This window comes from Phyllobates terribilis, unplaced genomic scaffold, assembly GCF_046119375.1.
Source record: "Phyllobates terribilis strain yellow unplaced genomic scaffold, ASM4611937v1 Scaffold_1__5_contigs__length_1240528914, whole genome shotgun sequence".
In the NCBI taxonomy this organism is placed as follows: Eukaryota; Metazoa; Chordata; class Amphibia; order Anura; family Dendrobatidae; genus Phyllobates; species Phyllobates terribilis.
Window position 1 is genome coordinate 1,229,461,943 of NW_027362761.1, and position 18,595 is coordinate 1,229,480,537.

The 18,595-nt window shown below is 46.1% G+C and overlaps 1 protein-coding gene across 1 annotated transcript in view; it reads left to right on the forward strand.

The window, feature by feature from the left end:
- Positions 1-18,595, forward strand: part of LOC141164575 (pepsin A-like) — a 224,975-nt gene that overhangs the window by 161,243 nt on the left and 45,137 nt on the right. Inside the window, exon 8 of the mRNA XM_073649973.1 lies at positions 2,341-2,439. Coding sequence (XP_073506074.1) covers positions 2,341-2,439 — 99 coding nt within the window. The remainder of the gene's footprint in view (positions 1-2,340; positions 2,440-18,595) is intronic.

The following is an 18,595-nucleotide window of genomic DNA, read 5'->3' on the forward strand; positions in this document are numbered from 1 at the left end:
CACCTCATACTACACTACACCTCACCATACAGATCATACTACACTACACCTCACCATACAGCTCATACTACACTATACCTCACCATACAGCTCATACTACACTACACCTCACCTTGCAGCTTATACTACACTACACCTCACCATACAGCTCATACTACCCTACACCTCACCATACAGCTCATACTACCCTACACCTCACCATACAGCTCACACTACACTACACCTCACCATACAGCTCATACTACACTACACCTCACCATACAGCTCATACTACACTACACCTCACCATACAGCTCATACTACACTACACCTCACCATACAGCTCATACTACACTACACCACACCATACAGCTCATACTACACTACACCTCACCATAGAGCTCATACTACACTACACCTCTCCATACAGCTCATACTACACTACACCTCACCATACTGCTCATACTACACTACACCTCACCATACAGCTCATACTACACTACACCTCACCATACAGCTCATACTACCCTACACCTCACCATACAGCTCATACTACACTACACCTCACCATAGAGCTCATACTACACTACACCTCTCCATACAGCTCATACTACACTACACCTCACCATACTGCTCATACTACACTACACCTCACCATACAGCTCATACTACACTACACCTCACCATACAGCTTATACTACACTACACCTCTCCATACAGCTCATACTACACTACACCTCACCATACACCTCATACTACACTACACCTCACCTTACACCTCATACTACACTACACCTCACCATACAGCTCATACTACTCTACACCTCTCCATACAGCTCATACTACACTACACCTCACCATACTGCTCATACTACACTACACCTCACCATACAGCTCATACTACACTACACCTCACCATACAGCTTATACTACACTACACCTAACCATACACCTCATACTACACTACACCTCACCATACACCTCATACTACACTACATCTCACCATAGAGCTCATACTACACTATACCTCACCATACAGCTCATACTACACTACACCTCACCATACACCTCATACTACACTACACCTCACCATACAGCTCATACTACACTACACCTCACCATACAGCTCATACTACACTACACCTCACCATAGAGCTCATACTACACTACACCTCACCATACACCTCATACTACACTACACCTCACCATACACCTCATACTACACTACACCTCACCATACACCTCATACTACACTACACCTCACCATAGAGCTCATACTACACTATACCTCACCATACAGCTCATACTACACTACACCTCACCATACAGCTCATACTACACTACACCTCACCATAGAGCTCATACTACACTACACCTCACCATACACCTCATACTACACTACACCTCACCATACACCTCATACTACACTACACCTCACCATACACCTCATACTACACTACACCTCACCATAGAGCTCATACTACACTACACCTCACCATACACCTCATACTACACTACACCTCACCATAGAGCTCATACTACACTATACCTCACCATACAGCTCATACTACACTACACCTCACCATACACCTCATACTACACTACACCTCACCATACAGATCATACTACACTACACCTCACCATACAGCTCATACTACACTATACCTCACCATACAGCCTATGCTGCACTACACCTCACCATACAGCTCATACTACACTACACCTCACCATACAGCTCATACTACACTACACCTCACCATACAGATCATACTACACTACACCTCACCATACAGCTCATACTACACTATACCTCACCATACAGCTCATACTACACTATAACTCACCATACAGCTCATACTACACTATACCTCACCATACAGCCTATGCTGCACTACACCTCACCATACACCTCATACTACACTACACCTCACCATACAGCTCATACTACACTACACCTCACCTTACAGCTCATACTACACTACACCTCACCATACAGCCTATGCTGCACTATACCTCACCATACAGCTCATACTACACTACACCTCACCTTACAGCTCATACTACACTACACCTCACCATACAGCCTATGCTGCACTACACCTCACCATACAGCTCATACTACACTACACCTCACCATACAGCCTATGCTGCACTATACCTCACCATACAGCTCATACTACACTACACCTCACCATACAGCTCATACTACACTACACCTCACCATACAGCCTATGCTGCACTGCTCCTCCTTCTGAATCTCATACTACACCTCACTCTGTCTTTTATCTGCTCTATTGGTGAGTTATATTGTGTTCTATAGAGCAGAGCTGTCATTGAATGTGATATTCTCTCGTATTCTAGTACCATGTGACCTGTAGCGACATCAGCTCACTGCCCGATGTGATCATCACGATTAATGGAATGAAGTACCCGGTGCCAGCCACAGCTTATATCAGCCAGGTGAGAGTCCCCTACCATAGCCGTCACTCGCGGTATTCATCAGTCAGGCGAGAGTCCTCTATCATAGCCGTCACCCGCGGTATTTATCAGTCAGGTGAGAGTCCACTACCATAGCCATCACCCGCAGTATTCATCAGTCAGGTGAGATTCCACTACCATAACCGTCACCCGCAGTATTCATCAGTCAGGTGAGATTCCACTACCATAGCCGTCACTCACGGTATTCATCAGTCAGGCGAGAGTCCACTACCACAGCCGTTACCCGCAGTATTCATCAATCAGGAAAGAGTCCCCTACCATAGCCGTCACCCGCAGTATTCATCAGTCAAGTGAGAGTCCCCTACCATAGCCGTCACCCGCGGTATTCATCAGTCAAGTGAGAGTCCACTACCATAGCCGTTACTCGCGGTATTCATCGGTCAGGTGAGATTCCACTACCATAGCCATCACCCGCAGTATTCATCAGTCAGGTGAGATTCCACTACCATAGCCGTCACCCGTAGTATTCATCAGTCAGTTGAGATTCCACTACCATAGCCATCACCCGCAGTATTCATCAGTCAGGTGAGATTCCACTACCATAGCCATCACCCGCAGTATTAATCAGTCAGCTGGGAGTCCACTACCATAGCCGTCACCCGCAGTATTCATCAGTCAAGTGAGAGTCCACTACCATAGCCATTACTCGCGGTATTCATCAGTCAAGTGAGAGTCCCCCTACCATAGCCGTCACCCGCGGTATTCATCAGTCAAGTGAGAGTCCACTACCATAGCCGTTACTCGCGGTATTCATCGGTCAGGTGAGATTCCACTACCATAGCCATCACCCGCAGTATTCATCAGTCAGGTGAGATTCCACTACCATAGCCGTCACCCGTAGTATTCATCAGTCAGTTGAGATTCCACTACCATAGCCATCACCCGCAGTGTTCATCAGTCAGGTGAGATTCCACTACCATAGCCATCACCCGCAGTATTAATCAGTCAGCTGGGAGTCCACTACCATAGCCGTCACCCGCAGTATTCATCAGTCAGGTGAGAGTCCCCTACCATAGCCGTCACCCGCAGTATTCATCAGTCAGGTGTGAGTCCCCTACCATAGCAGTCACCCGCAGTATTCATCAGTCAGCTGGGAGTCCACTACTACTGCCGTCACCCGCACTATTCATCAGTCAGGTGAGAGTCCTCTACCACAGCCGTCATCCGCAGTATTCATCAGTCACGTGAGAGTCCTCTACCACAGCCATCACCCGCAGTATTCATCAGTCAGGTGAGATTCCACTACCATAGCCGTCACCCGCAGTATTCATCAGTCAGGTGAGATTCCACTACCATAGCCGTCACTCATGGTATTCATCAGTCAGGCGAGAGTCCACTACCACAGCCGTTACTCGCAGTATTCATCAATCAGGAAAGAGTCCCCTACCATAGCCGTCACCCGCAGTATTCATCAGTCAAGTGAGAGTCCCCTACCATAGCCGTCACCCGCGGTATTCATCAGTCAAGTGAGAGTCCACTACCATAGCCGTTACTCGCGGTATTCATCAGTCAAGTGAGAGTCCCCTACCATAGCCGTTACTCGCGGTATTCATCGGTCAGGTGAGATTCCACTACCATAGCCATCACCCGCAGTATTCATCAGTCAGGTGAGATTCCACTACCATAGCCGTCACCCGTAGTATTCATCAGTCAGTTGAGATTCCACTACCATAGCCATCACCCGCAGTATTAATCAGTCAGCTGGGAGTCCACTACCATAGCCGTCACCCGCAGTATTCATCAGTCAGGTGAGATTCCACTACCATAGCCGTCACCCGCAGTATTCATCAGTCAGGTGAGATTCCACTACCATAGCCGTCACCCGCAGTATTCATCAGTCAGGTGAGAGTCCCCTACCATAGCCGTCACCCGCAGTATTCATCAGTCAGGTGTGAGTCCCCTACCATAGCAGTCACCCGCAGTATTTATCAGTCAGCTGGGAGTCCACTACCATAGCCGTCACCCGCAGTATTCATTAGTCAGGTGAGATTCCACTACCATAGCCGTCACCCGCAGTATTCATCAGTCAGGTGTGAGTCCCCCACCATAGCCGTCACCCACAGTATTCATCAGTCAGGTGAGAGTCCCCTACCATAGCCGTCACCCGCAGTATTCATTAGTCAGGTGAGATTCCACTACCATAGCCATCACCCGCAGTATTCATCAGTCAGGTGTGAGTCCCCTACCATAGCCGCCACCTGCAGTATTCATCAGTCAGGTGAGAGTCCCCTACCATAGCCGTCACCCGCAGTATTCATCAGTCAGCTGGGAGTCCACTACCATAGCCGTCACCCGCAGTATTCATTAGTCAGGTGAGATTCCACTACCATAGCCGTCACCCGCAGTATTCATCAGTCAGGTGTGAGTCCCCCACCATAGCCGTCACCCACAGTATTCATCAGTCAGGTGAGAGTCCCCTACCATAGCCGTCACCCGCAGTATTCATTAGTCAGGTGAGATTCCACTACCATAGCCATCACCCGCAGTATTCATCAGTCAGGTGTGAGTCCCCTACCATAGCCGCCACCTGCAGTATTCATCAGTCAGGTGAGAGTCCCCTACCATAGCCGCCACCCGCAGTATTCATCAGTCAGGTGTGAGTGCCCCACCATAGCCGTCACCCGCAGTATTCATCAGTCAGGTGAGAGTCCCCTACCATAGCCGTCACCCGCAGTATTCATCAGTCAGGTGTGAGTCCCCCACCATAGCCGTCACCCGCAGTATTCATCAGTCAGGTGTGAGTGCCCCACCATAGCCGTCACCCGCAGTATTCATCAGTCAGGTGAGAGTCCCCTACCATAGCCGTCACCCGCAGTATTCATCAGTCAGGTGCGAGTGCCCCACCATAGCCGTCACCCGCAGTATTGATCAGTCTGGTACGAGTTCCCCACCATAGCCGTCACCCGCAGTATTCATCAGTCTGGTACGTGTGCTCTACCATAGACGTCACCCATTCCATTGACCAGATAAGAGCCGCTTCCTAAAGTAGCTATGACCTGCAGTTTCCATCAGCTACAGTGGCTTGTGAAAATATTCACCCCCTTGGCTTTTTACCCATTTTGTTACCAGTGTGTAAATATTTTTGTAATCTGATTTGTGTGTGATACATCAGCACTAACTAGTCTAAATTAGTGAAGTGAGAAAAATATAGGCATAAATTAAATTTAAAGGATTAAATAGCTAAAAATTGGCATGTGCATATGTATTGACGCCTTTTGCTATGAAGCCCCTAAAAATTTCTGGTGTAAGCAGTTCCCTTCATAAGTCCCATACTTAGTGACAGGACGTCCACCTGTGTGCAATCTAATGTCACATGTCTGTCAGTAGATACAATTTACCTTTTCTGAAAGGCCACAGAGGCTGCAACTCCATTAACAAGAGGCACCGCTAACCAAACACCACCATGAAGACCAAGGAGATCTCCAAACACCACAATAAAGACCAAGGAGATCTCCAAACACCACCATGAAGACCAAGGAGATCTCCAAACACCACCATGAAGACCAAAGAGATCCCCAAACACCACCATGAAGACCAAGGAGATCTCCAAACACCATGAAGACCAAGGAGATTTCCAAACACCACCATGAAGACCAAGGAGATCTCCAAACGCCACCATGAAGACCAAGGAGATCTCCAAACAATACCATGAAGACCAAGGAGATACCACCATGAAGACCAAAGAGATCCCCAAACAATATCATGAAGACCAAGCAGATCTCCAAACAATACCATGAAGACCAAGGAGATCTCCAAACAATACCATGAAGACCAAGGAGATCTCCAAACAATGCCATGAAGACCAAGGAGATCTCCAAGCAACACCATGAAGACCAAGGAGATCTCCAAGCAACACCATGAAGACCAAGGAGATCTCCAAGCAACACCATGAAGACCAAGGAGATCTCCAAACAAGTCAGTGACAAAGTTGTTGAGAAGTACAAGTCAGGGTTGGATTATAAAAAAATCTACCAATCTCTGATGATCCCCCAGAGCACCATCAAATCCATCATCATCAAATTGCAAGAACATGGTACCACAACAAACCTGTCAAAAAAAGGCTGCACACCAAAACTCTCAGCCCAGGCAAGGAGGGCATTAATCAGAGAGGCAGCACAGAGACCAAAGGTAACCCTGATGGAGCTGCAGAGTTCTCAAGCAGAGACTGAAGTATCTGTCCATACAACCACAATAAGCCGTACACTTCATAGACGAGGACTTTATGGAAGAGTTGGCAAGAAAATCCTTCACATACACACAAAAATTGTAAGGCTCGTTTTGAGTTTGCCAAATCACATGTGAAAGAGTCCCCAAATGTATGGAGGAAGGTGCTGTGGTCAAGTGAGAGCAAAATTTAACTTTTTGTCCACCAAGGTAAACGCTATGTCTGGCACCAAACCAACACAGTTCATAACCCCAAGAAAACCATCCCCACAGTGAAACATGGTGGTGTCAGTATCATGCTGTGCCTATTTTATTCGGCAGCAGGGACAGGGAAAATGGTTCAAATCAATGGGAAGATGGATGGTGCGAAATATAGGGATATTCTTGAGAAAAACCTGTTTCAGTCTGTCAGTGATTTGAGACTGTGATGGAGGTTCACCTTCCAACAAGACAATGACCCAAAGCATACTGCTACAGCAACATTCGAGTGGTTTAAGGGCAATCATGTAAATGTTCTGGAGTGGCCTAGTTAATGCCCAGACTTTAATCCAATGGAAAAGCTGTGGTCAGATTTGAAGATTGCTGTTCACCAGAGGAAACCATCTAACTTGAAGGAACTGGAGCAGTTTTGCCTTGAGGAATGGTCAAAAATCCCAGATGTGAAAAGCTCCTACAGACTTATCCAAAGCGACTTGCAGCTTTAAGTGCCTCAACAGGAGGTGCTATAAAGTACTGAGTTTAGGCGGTTGAATAGTTATTCTCAGCATGAAAAAGCACTGTGGCACTAACCCTAACCCTAACCCTTGGTCCAACAGCCAAGGGATCAATGATACAAATGTGTAGAAAGCAAGGAAAGGCAGCACTCACTGAATCCTATCAGAATCATCCTTTATTGTATCAGGCAGGACATCTCAGTGGCATGCAGGATCGGAGAGATGGTACCTTGGATTCGTGGAAGCCCATAAGAGTGCGAAACAGTCATCGCCCAGTACTTTTTGTCCCTTGCACCGATTCTCTCTGATCCTGTATGCTGCTGAGATGTCCTGCCTGGTTGAAAGTTATGCACACTGAAGATTTCAGTTATTTTGTCCTATTTGTTGTTTGCTTCACAACAAAAAAGAAAACCAAATGTTCACAGCACGTTCTTTACATGATCTACACCCAGGACTTGTCTGATGACATATCCCCTACATCCTGGACTTATCCAATGAGATATCCCCTACATCCAGGACTTGTCTGATGAGATATCCCCTACACCCAGGACTTATCTGATGAGATATCCCCTACACCCAGGACTTATCCGATGAGATATCCCCTACATCCAGGACTTATCTCATGACATATCCCCTACATCCAGGACTTATCCGATGAGATATCCCCTACACCCAGGACTTATCTCATGACATATCCCCTACACCCAGGACTTATCTGATGAGATATCCCCTACACCCGGGACTTATCTGATGAGATATCCCCTACACCCGGGACTTATCCGATGACATATCCCCTACATCTGGGACTTATCTCATGAGATATCTCCTACATCCAGGACTTATCCCCTACATCCAGGACTTATCTGATGACATATCCCCTACACCCAGGACTTGTCTGATGAGATATCTTCTACACCCAGGACTTCTCTGATGAGATATCTCCTACACCCAGGACTTGACTGATGAGATATCCCCTACATCCAGGACTTATCCGATGACATATCCCCTACATTTGGGACTTATCTCATGAGATATCTCCTACATCCAGGACTTATCCCCTACATCCAGGACTTATCTCATGACATATCCCCTACATCCAGGACTTATCAGATGAGATATCTCCTACATCCAGGACTTATTTCATGAGATATCCCCTACATCAAGGACTTATCTGATGAGATATCCCCTACACCCGGGACTTATCTGATGAGATATCCCCTACACCCAGGACTTATTTCAAGAGATATCCTCTACACCCAGGACCTATCCGATGAGATATCCCCTACATCCAGGACTTGACTGATGAGATATCTCCTACACCCAGGACTTATCTGATGATATATCCCCTACACCCAGGACTTATCTGATGAGCTATCCCCTACACCCAGGACTTGACTGATGAGATATCCCCTACATCCAGGACTTATCCGATGACATATCCCCTACATTTGGGACTTAACTCATGAGATATCTCCTACATCCAGGACTTATCCCCTACATCCAGGACTTATCTCATGACATATCCCCTACATCCAGGACTTATCAGATGAGATATCTCCTACATCCAGGACTTATTTCATGAGATATCCCCTACATCAAGGACTTATCTGATGAGATATCCTCTACACCCAGGACCTATCCGATGAGATATCCCCTACATCCAGGACTTGACTGATGAGATATCTCCTACACCCAGGACTTATCTGATGATATATCCCCTACACCCAGGACTTATCTGATGAGATATCCCCTACACCCAGGACTTGTCTGATGACATATCCCCTACACCCAGGACTTATCTGATGAGATATCCCCTACACCCAGGACTTGTCTGATGAGATATCCCCTACACCCAGGACTTATCTGATGAAATATCCCCTACACCCAGGACTTATCTGATGAGATATCCCCTACATCCAGGACTTATCTGATGAGATATCCCCTACACCCAGGACTTGTCTGATGAGATATCCCCTACATCCAGGACTTATCTGATGAAATATCCCCTACACCCAGGACTTGTCTGATGAGATATCCCCTACATCCAGGACTTATCTCATGAGATATCCCCTACATCCATGAGATATCATATGATAAGCTTACAATTTCTTGTTATAAGCCACAAAATGTGTGGAATAATGTATGAATGCATCTGAAGAAAGAAAGAAGCAAATCAAAAAAGGGATTACTTTCAAAATTGCAAATATTTATTACATCCAAAAGGCAGACAGCGCATGAATAGAACAACAATTAAAAAACCAAAGAGCCTATAAGAACACAATCTATGACCTGCTCATAACAGAGCTAATGTCTCGCCTCTAATGTCCTTTGGGCATAATTGCCCCCTGGTGTAAATGAATCTGCAATGTATAGACGGCCCAACTACGCTACGACAGAGCAGCAGAACCTAATGTAATACGTCAGAGCAACTATATCTGCCAATTATATTGATCCTAACATCAGGTAAGTATAGTGCTATTCACATGGAAATATATCAAAAAGATCAGCATGTAAGAGATATAACCACTGAAAAACAAAGCGCAATATACAGTGTATACCAACAGGAAACTCCCAGCTCCTAGGAGTACCAATGTTGTAATGCTGAAAAAACAATTGCAAAGAATCTTGGCTACAATAAAAGTATTCTACCAGCAGAATGTGAGCGAGCTGCAAGCTCATGAATACCCAGCAGAGATATTGGGGAGTAACTTGGGATCATTCAGGCAAAGCTATGAAAGTAGAGGAGGAAAAAAGCCCCGCGCGTATCGCCACTGGCGTTGTGGCATCCTCAGGGGTAATGTGCAAGGTCCATCTTACCTGTATATACAAGTATAACTGTAAAGAATTACCCGCTGCAGAGAGCGGCTGTTTAACTATCCCAGCACCGCTTTTGGAACTACAAACAGACAAGCCGTGTAAAGTATTGTTGAAGATTCAGGCTGTGCAAGCGCTTTGTCTGTTCATCCATGGAAATCACCGTGTGTAAGCAAATGTGCGTGCACCAAATACATAGTCCGAACAACCGGCAAGGACGCAACTGTGCATGTGCAAGTATAAGTGCACGAGTGCCAGATACAAATCCAGAGACTGTGTAAGAACATAAATGCGCATGTGTGAGCATCAGTGCACGAGTGCCAGATAAAAATCCAGAGACTGTGTAAGAACATAAATGCGCATGTGTGAGCATCAGTGCACGAGTGCCAGATACAAATCCAGAGACTGTGTAAGAACATAAATGCGCATGCGTGAGCATCAGTGCACGAGTGCCAGATAAAAATCCAGAGACTGTGTAAGAACATAAATGCGCATGTGTGAGCATCAGTGCACGAGTGCCAGATAAAAATCCAGAGACTGTGTAAGAACATAAATGCGCATGTGTGAGCATCAGTGCACGAGTGCCAGATACAAATCCAGAGACTGTGTAAGAACATAAATGCGCATGCGTGAGCATCAGTGCACGAGTGCCAGGTACAAATCCCGAGACTGTGTAAGAACATAAATGCGCATGCGCGAGCATCAGTGCACGAGTGCCAGATAAAAATCCAGAGACTGTGTAAGAACATAAATGCGCATGCGTGAGCATCAGTGCACGAGTGCCAGGTACAAATCCCGGGACTGGGTAAGAACATAAATGCGCATGCGTGAGCATCAGTGCACGAGTGCCAGGTACAAATCCCGAGACCGGGTAAGAACATAAATGCGCATGCGTGAGCATCAGTGCACGAGTGCCAGGTACAAATCCCGAGACTGGGTAAAGTTGTAAATGCGCATGCGTGAGCATTAGTGCACGAGTGCCAGATACAAATCCAGAGACTGTGTAAGAACATAAATGCGCATGTGTGAGCATCAGTGCACGAGTGCCAGGTACAAATCCCGAGACTGGGTAAAGTTGTAAATGCGCATGCGTGAGCATTAGTGCACGAGTGCCAGGTACAAATCCCGAGACTGTGTAAGAACATAAATGCGCATGTGTGAGCATCAGTGCACGAGTGCCAGATACAAATCCCGAGACTGTGTAAGAAAATAAATGCGCATGTGTGAGCATCAGTGCACGAGTGCCAGGTACAAATCCCGAGACTGTGTAAGAACATAAATGCGCGTGCATTAGTGCACAAGTGCCAGATACAAATCCTGAGACTGTGTAAGAACATAAATGCGCATGTGTGAGCATCAGTGCACGAGTGCCAGATACAAATCCCGAGACTGTGTAAGAAAATAAATGCGCATGTGTGAGCATCAGTGCACGAGTGCCAGGTACAAATCCCGAGACTGTGTAAGAACATAAATGCGCGTGCATTAGTGCACAAGTGCCAGATACAAATCCTGAGACTGTGTAAGAACATAAATGCGCATGTGTGAGCATTAGTGCATGAGTGCCAGATACAAATCCCGAGACTGTGTAAGAACATAAATGCGCATGTGTGAGCATTAGTGCACGAGTGCCAGGTACAAATCCCGAGACTGTGTAAGAACATAAATGCGCGTGCATTAGTGCACGACTGCCAGGTACAAATCCCGAGACTGTGTAAGAACATAAATGCGCGTGCATTAGTGCACAAGTGCCAGATACAAATCCCGAGACTGTGTAAGAACATAAATGCGCGTGCATTAGTGCACAAGTGCCAGATACAAATCCCGAGACTGTGTAAGAACATAAATGCGCATGTGTGAGCATTAGTGCATGAGTGCCAGATACAAATCCAGAGACTGTGTAAGAACATAAATGCGCATGTGTGAGCATCAGTGCACGAGTGCCAGGTACAAATCCCGAGACCGGGTAAAGTAAATGCGCAAGCGCGAGCATCAGTGCACGAGTGCCAGGTACAAATCCCGAGACCGGGTAAAGTAAATGCGCAAGCGCGAGCATCAGTGCATGAGTGCCAGGTACAAATCCTGAGACTGGGTAAGAACATAAATGCGCATGCGCGAGCATCAGTGCATGAGTGCCAGATATAAATCCAGAGACTGTCTAAGAACATAAATGCGCATGCGCGAGCATCAGTGCACGAGTGCCAGGTACAAATCCTGGGACTGGGTAAGAACATAAATGCGCATGCGTGAGCATTAGGCTATGTGCCCACGATGCAGAAATGAAGCAGAAAATTTCTGCAGCATTTCTGCATCTCCCTGGCATAAAAAACGCATGCAGATTGTGCATGCGTTTTTCCTGCAGAATACATGCGGATTCACATGCGTTTCCGCATGCAGATTGACAAGCGCTTTCCAGGCGATAGCATCACTTGGAAAGTGCTTGACAACTAGGTCACACTACATAAATCCATGCAAACAGCAAACAGCATGGATTTATACAATGTGACCGTAAAAATAAAAAAAATAAAGCTATACTCACCCCCGATTCCCCGGCGTGTGCTGCAGCGCTCCTTCCTGTCTGGTTCCCGGCTGCCGGCATATCCCGAGACACAGTGGTGAAGGGCCTGCGGTCACATGACTGTGACATCACCGAAGGTCCTTCAGCGCTGCCGGCATGCAGAGAGAGCCGTCGGAAAGGCGAATATAACTTTATTTTTTATTTTATTCTTTTTTTTACAGGTACAATGGTACCCAGGTCTGGAGGAGAGTCTTCTCTCCTCCAGAACTGGGTACCGTCCGCACATTGAAGCGCATATAATCCGCTGGTACAAATGTACAGACGCACATTCTATGCGTCTCAATGCAAGTCAATGGTGGCGCTTCCACTGCGCTTCCGCAAAATTAATGAACATGCTGCGGATTTATGAGCGCTGCAGAAACGCTGCGGAAAAATCCGCAGCATGTGCATTGACATTGCGGAATGCCATTGGGGACCATGGGGTGCGGATTACCATGCGTTTTTGATGCGTTTCCGCTGCGGAAATTCCGCAGCATAAACGCATGAAAAACGCATTGTGTGCACGCAGCCTTAGTGCACGAGTGCCAGATACAAATCCATAGACTGTGTAAGAATATAAATACGCATGCGCGAGCATCAGTGCACGAGTGCTAGGTACAAATCCCAGGACTGGGTAAGAACATAAATGCGCATGCGTGAGCATTAGTGCACGAGTGCCAGATACAAATCCCGAGACCGGGTAAAGTTGTAAATGCGCATGCGCAATCATTAGTAGTGTTGAGCGAGCACTAAAATGCTCGGGTGCTCGAAGCTCGGGCCGAGCTCGCCATGATACTCTGGTGCTTGACCCGAGCAACGAGCCCAATGTTAGTCTATGGGAGACCCGAGCATTTTTGCGGTGGCACCCCCGGCAGTCTGTAGAAAGCCTAAAAAGTGCCCAAAACGATAGTGACAGTGCTCAAAAGACATGGGGACAGCATGGGGATCGCCCCAGGAAGCTTTTCTAACCCCCAGGTCACTGCTGTCAACAACGTGGTCAGAGGTATTAAGCCACTTTTAAGGGCTCACAATAAAACGTTCAATAACAAAACTGAAACGGTTTTCCTGTGAAATATGTTAAGGAAGTTCCTTTCCAGGGTAAAGACTTGTGTATAAGGTAAAATAAATAACCACCCAAAAAAATACTCCTCCACACCTTGGGCTATGTTCACAAGTAGCATTTTTTATGCGTTTTTGCACTTTTGTATTGCTTTCAACCGTGACAAATGCATTCACCAGGAAATGTCATTTTAACATTTTACAACCTTATCTGGCCATGTACTGTGTGACACATGCATACAGTGCTGGGAACAGCATAGGGAAGACCCCTGGAAGCATCTCTGACACCCAGGTCACTGCCTAAAAGTGTGCCCATCAGAAGTGATCCTTGCCGCATCAGAAGATGCAGACTTGCAACTATCCCCGTTCAAGTCCTTGTCCCAGGGCAGTGTTCAATTGTACCTCCCCCATTCCTTGCAATGCAAGCACAAGTATGCAGCCTGCCACCCACCCACCCTCAGGCTGCAATACCATACTGCTAGCTTGCACTTGAAATGGGGCCTTTTAGTTAGGAGGAGGCTGAACCTGGCCACTACCTCATGGCTGCTTCGGCAACGAGGTCTCCATACTCGGTCCCCAGCCGCCACTATTTGTCCCGGTAACCTTCCCCACACTTTTCTTAGCCTGGCCTGCTTTAGGGCAGCATTGGACGAGGCCACCAGAGAACGAGACTCCTCCGGTGGGCCCTGGCTTCTCCATCAGGGGAGTTGAGAGTGCCAAGGTGAGGAGCATGATGATGATAGAAGTTAGCATCTGCTTTTTTTTTCTTGGAATGCAAGCGCATGTATGTAGTAGCGGCTAGGCCTGAGGTGGTCAGCGTTTTGGCGCATATCCTACCTCCTCCGAGGATTGCTGGATGTTTTCCTGATACTATACCAGTTCTATGACTCCCGTTAAAATAAAGCTTCAGGTGATGAATGATGGATGAGGTGGTGGCAAAGGAGAAAGAGCAGGAGGAACAGGGACCATTCACATCAATATCAGGCCAGTCAACCAGATATGTCTTGTAGGATATGTTTCTGTACCAAAAGGAGCGGTTCGGCTACACAGTTATAGGGCATACAGTGGGTGCACTGCCTACCAAAAATTTAGAGGCACTCCAATGCAGCTTGGAAGTGACATGGAGGTCAGAGGGCCTTAACTAAACCATTTTTTCCATTTATAGCAACTGGGTCTCCTGTACACTGTTGGCCTAAGCAGTGAATGGAAGGCTTTCCAAAAATTATGAGGAATTATGCCCCTTGAAACAGACGTGGATTACAGCGTACTAAAAACCTTCTACCCATTATTGGGGAGTGCCTTTGCATTGAAAAGCAAAAGCTGACTAAAATTAGGAGGAAATGCAATGCCCGTTGGAAGAGTCGTGGAGGTCGCAGTAGCTTAACAAGACGGTTTTAATGCCCCTCGGAAGAGACGTGGAGGTCCCAGTAGCTTAACAAGACGGTTTTAATGCCCCTCGGAAGAGACGTTGAGGTCGCAGTAGCTTAACAAGACTGTTTTAATGCCCCTCGGAAGAGACCTGGAGGTCACAGTAGCTTAACAAGGCGGTTTTAATGCCCCTCGGAAGAGACGTGGAGGTCCCAGTAGCTTAACAAGACGGTTTTAATGCCCCTTGGAAAAATGGTGGAGGTCACAGTAGCTTAACAAGACGGTTTTAATGCCCCTCGGAAGAGACGTGGAGGTCCCAGTAGCTTAACAAGACGGTTTTAATGCCCCTTGGAAGCGTGGTCGAGGTCACAGTAGCTTAAGAAGACTGTTTGAATGCCCCTCGGAAGAGACGTGGAGGTCCCAGTAGCTTAACAAGACGGTTTTAATGCCCCTTGGAAGAGACGTGGAGGTCCCAGTAGCTTAACAAGACTGTTTTAATGCCTTTTGGAAGAGACGTGGAGGTCCCAGTAGCTTAACAAGATGGTTTTAATGTCCCTTACAAGAGCCATACAGTACAACATATTACAAACATTATTCCCATTATTGGGGAGTGGGTCTCCCATAGTCTTTGCCTATGCCTTCCAAGCAAAAGCTGCCAAAAATTAGGACGGATGAACTTGCAATGCCCCTTACAAGAGCCATGCAGTACAGCATATTGCAAACATTATTCCCATTATTGGGGAGTGGGTCTCCCATAGTCTTTGTCTATGCCTTCCAAGCAAAAGCTGCCAAAAATTAGGACGGAGGAACTTGCAATGCCCCTTACAAGAGCCATGCAGTACAGCATATTACAAACATTATTCCCATTATTGGGGAGTGGGTCTCCCATAGTCTTTGAGTATGCCTTCCAAGCAAAAGATGACAAAAATAAGGATGGAGGAACTTTCAATAATGGCAACACGGACAGCCTTTACGGAAAAAATACCAAAAGCTGGATAATAGAGATTTTTTACTGTGGGACGGCAAAACCACAGTTATAATTTACTGGTGTATACCAGACTTTTTTAAATAGATATATTTGCGGCTGAACAGTGAGCGACACACTCAAACTGTTTTCTTTTAGGTAAAAATGGCCCAAAAGTGGATAATACAGAGATTTGACCCGTGTAACTGCAAAACCACACTTGTATTTCTCGGGCCTACACCAGACTATTTTCAACAGATATATTTGTGTCTGAACAATCAGGAGACACTACTGTTTTTCTTTACAGCAAAAAATGCTAAAAAAGCAGGATAATACAGACATTTGACCCGTGGAACTGCAAAACCACGCTTGTATTTCTCGGGCCTACACCAGACTATTTTCAACAGATATATTTGTGTCTGAACAATCAAGAGACACTACTGTTTTTCTTTACAGCAAAAAATGCAAAAAAAGCAGGATAATACAGAGGTTTGACCTGTGGAACTGCAAAACCACGCTTGTATTTCTCGGGCCTACACCAGACTATTTTCAACAGATATATTTGTGTCTGAACAATCAAGAGACACTACTGTTTTTCTTTACAGCAAAAAATGCAAAAAAGCAGGATAATACAGAGATTTGACCCGTGGAACTGCAAAACCACGCTTGTATTTCTCGGGCCTACACCAGACTATTTTCAACAGATATATTTGTGTCTGAACAATCAGGAGACACTACTGTTTTTCTTTACAGCAAAAAATGCAAAGAAGAAGGATAATACAGAGATTTGACCCGTGGAACTGCAAAACCACGCTTGTATTTCTCGGGCCTACACCAGACTATTTTCAACAGATATATTTGTGTCTGAACAATCAAGAGACACTACTGTTTTTCTTTACAGCAAAAAAAAGCAGAATAATACAGAGATTTGACCCGTGGAACTGCAAAACCACACTTGTATTTCTCGGGCCTACACCAGACTATTTTCTACAGATATATTTGTGTCTGAACAATCAGGAGACACTACTGTTTTTCTTTACAGCAAAAATGCAGGATAATACAGAGATTTGACCCGTGGAACTGCAAAACCACACTTGTATTTCTCGGGCCTACACCAGACTATTTTCAACAGATATATTTGTGTCTGAACAATCAGGAGACACTACTGTTTTTCTTTACAGCAAAAAATGCAAAAAAGCAGGATAATACAGAGATTTGACCCGTGGAACTGCAAAACCACACTTGTATTTCTCGGGCCTACACCAGACTATTTTCAACAGATATATTTGTGTCTGAAAAATCAGGGAAACACTATTAGGTTTTTTTTTACGGCAAAAAATGCCAAAAGTAGGATAATAGAGATTTTTTTTACCGTGGAACAGCAAAACCACAGTTATAATTTACTAGTGTATACCAGACTTTTTTAAATATATATATATTTGCGGCTGAACAGTGAGCGACACACTCAAACTGTTCTTTTTAGATACAAATGGCCCAAAACTGGAAAATACAGAGGTGCGAACCGTGGAACTGCAAAACCATACTTCTGTTTCTCTAGCCTACACCACACCATTTTCAACAGATATATATTTGTGTCTGAAAAAACAGAGACACACTTTTTTTTGTGGGGGGGGACACCAAAAGGTTAATAAGGCGGGTATTTGTACAGTGTGAAGGAGGAAAAAAAAAGAGGATTTAGATGAAAAAAAAAGGATTTTTCCTGGCCCCCGAGTCCAGCAATTTCAGCAACAGGAGCACACAGGACTGTAATGCAGCGTTTGCTGGTATAACCACTGCGTCTCCTATACTGCCTGCCTGCCTGATATCTGGGATGGATATTAGTCCTGAGAAGGACGGTTTGTTTCATCTGGCAGCCTTTACAGACCCTACACTAACTATTTTGCAGGATATATCTCTCCCTAAATCAGCAGCGCTGTCCCTACACTGTCTGATCCGGAGCGACTGTGTCCAAGATGGCGGCACCCTGTTTTAAATACTCGAGGTGACACTGTGCGGCCAGCCAATCACTGTAATGCCCACAACCAACATGGCTGCGGCATTACAGTGACTGGCTGGCAATCCCTGCATGTTCATTGGCTCTGTAAAGAGCGCCAAACATGCAGGGCGGAGACCCGAGCTCCCACCCGAGTAACCCGGAAATGCTCGGTGCTCGCCGAACATCCCGAGTAGCGTGATGCTCGGGTGAGTACCGAGCAGTGTCGAGCATGCTCGCTCAACACTAGTCTTGATATAACACAGTGGACCTCCACCAGCAGATGACATGGCTCCCCAAACCATCACTGATTGTGGAGACTTCACACTAGACCTCCAGCAGCTTGGATTGTGGCCTCTCCACTCTTCCTCCAGACTCTGGCACCTTGATTTCCAAATGAAATGCAAAATTTACTTTCATCTGTAAACACCACCTTGGACCACTGAGAACAGTCCAGGTCTTGTTCTCCTTGGCCCAGGTAAGAATCT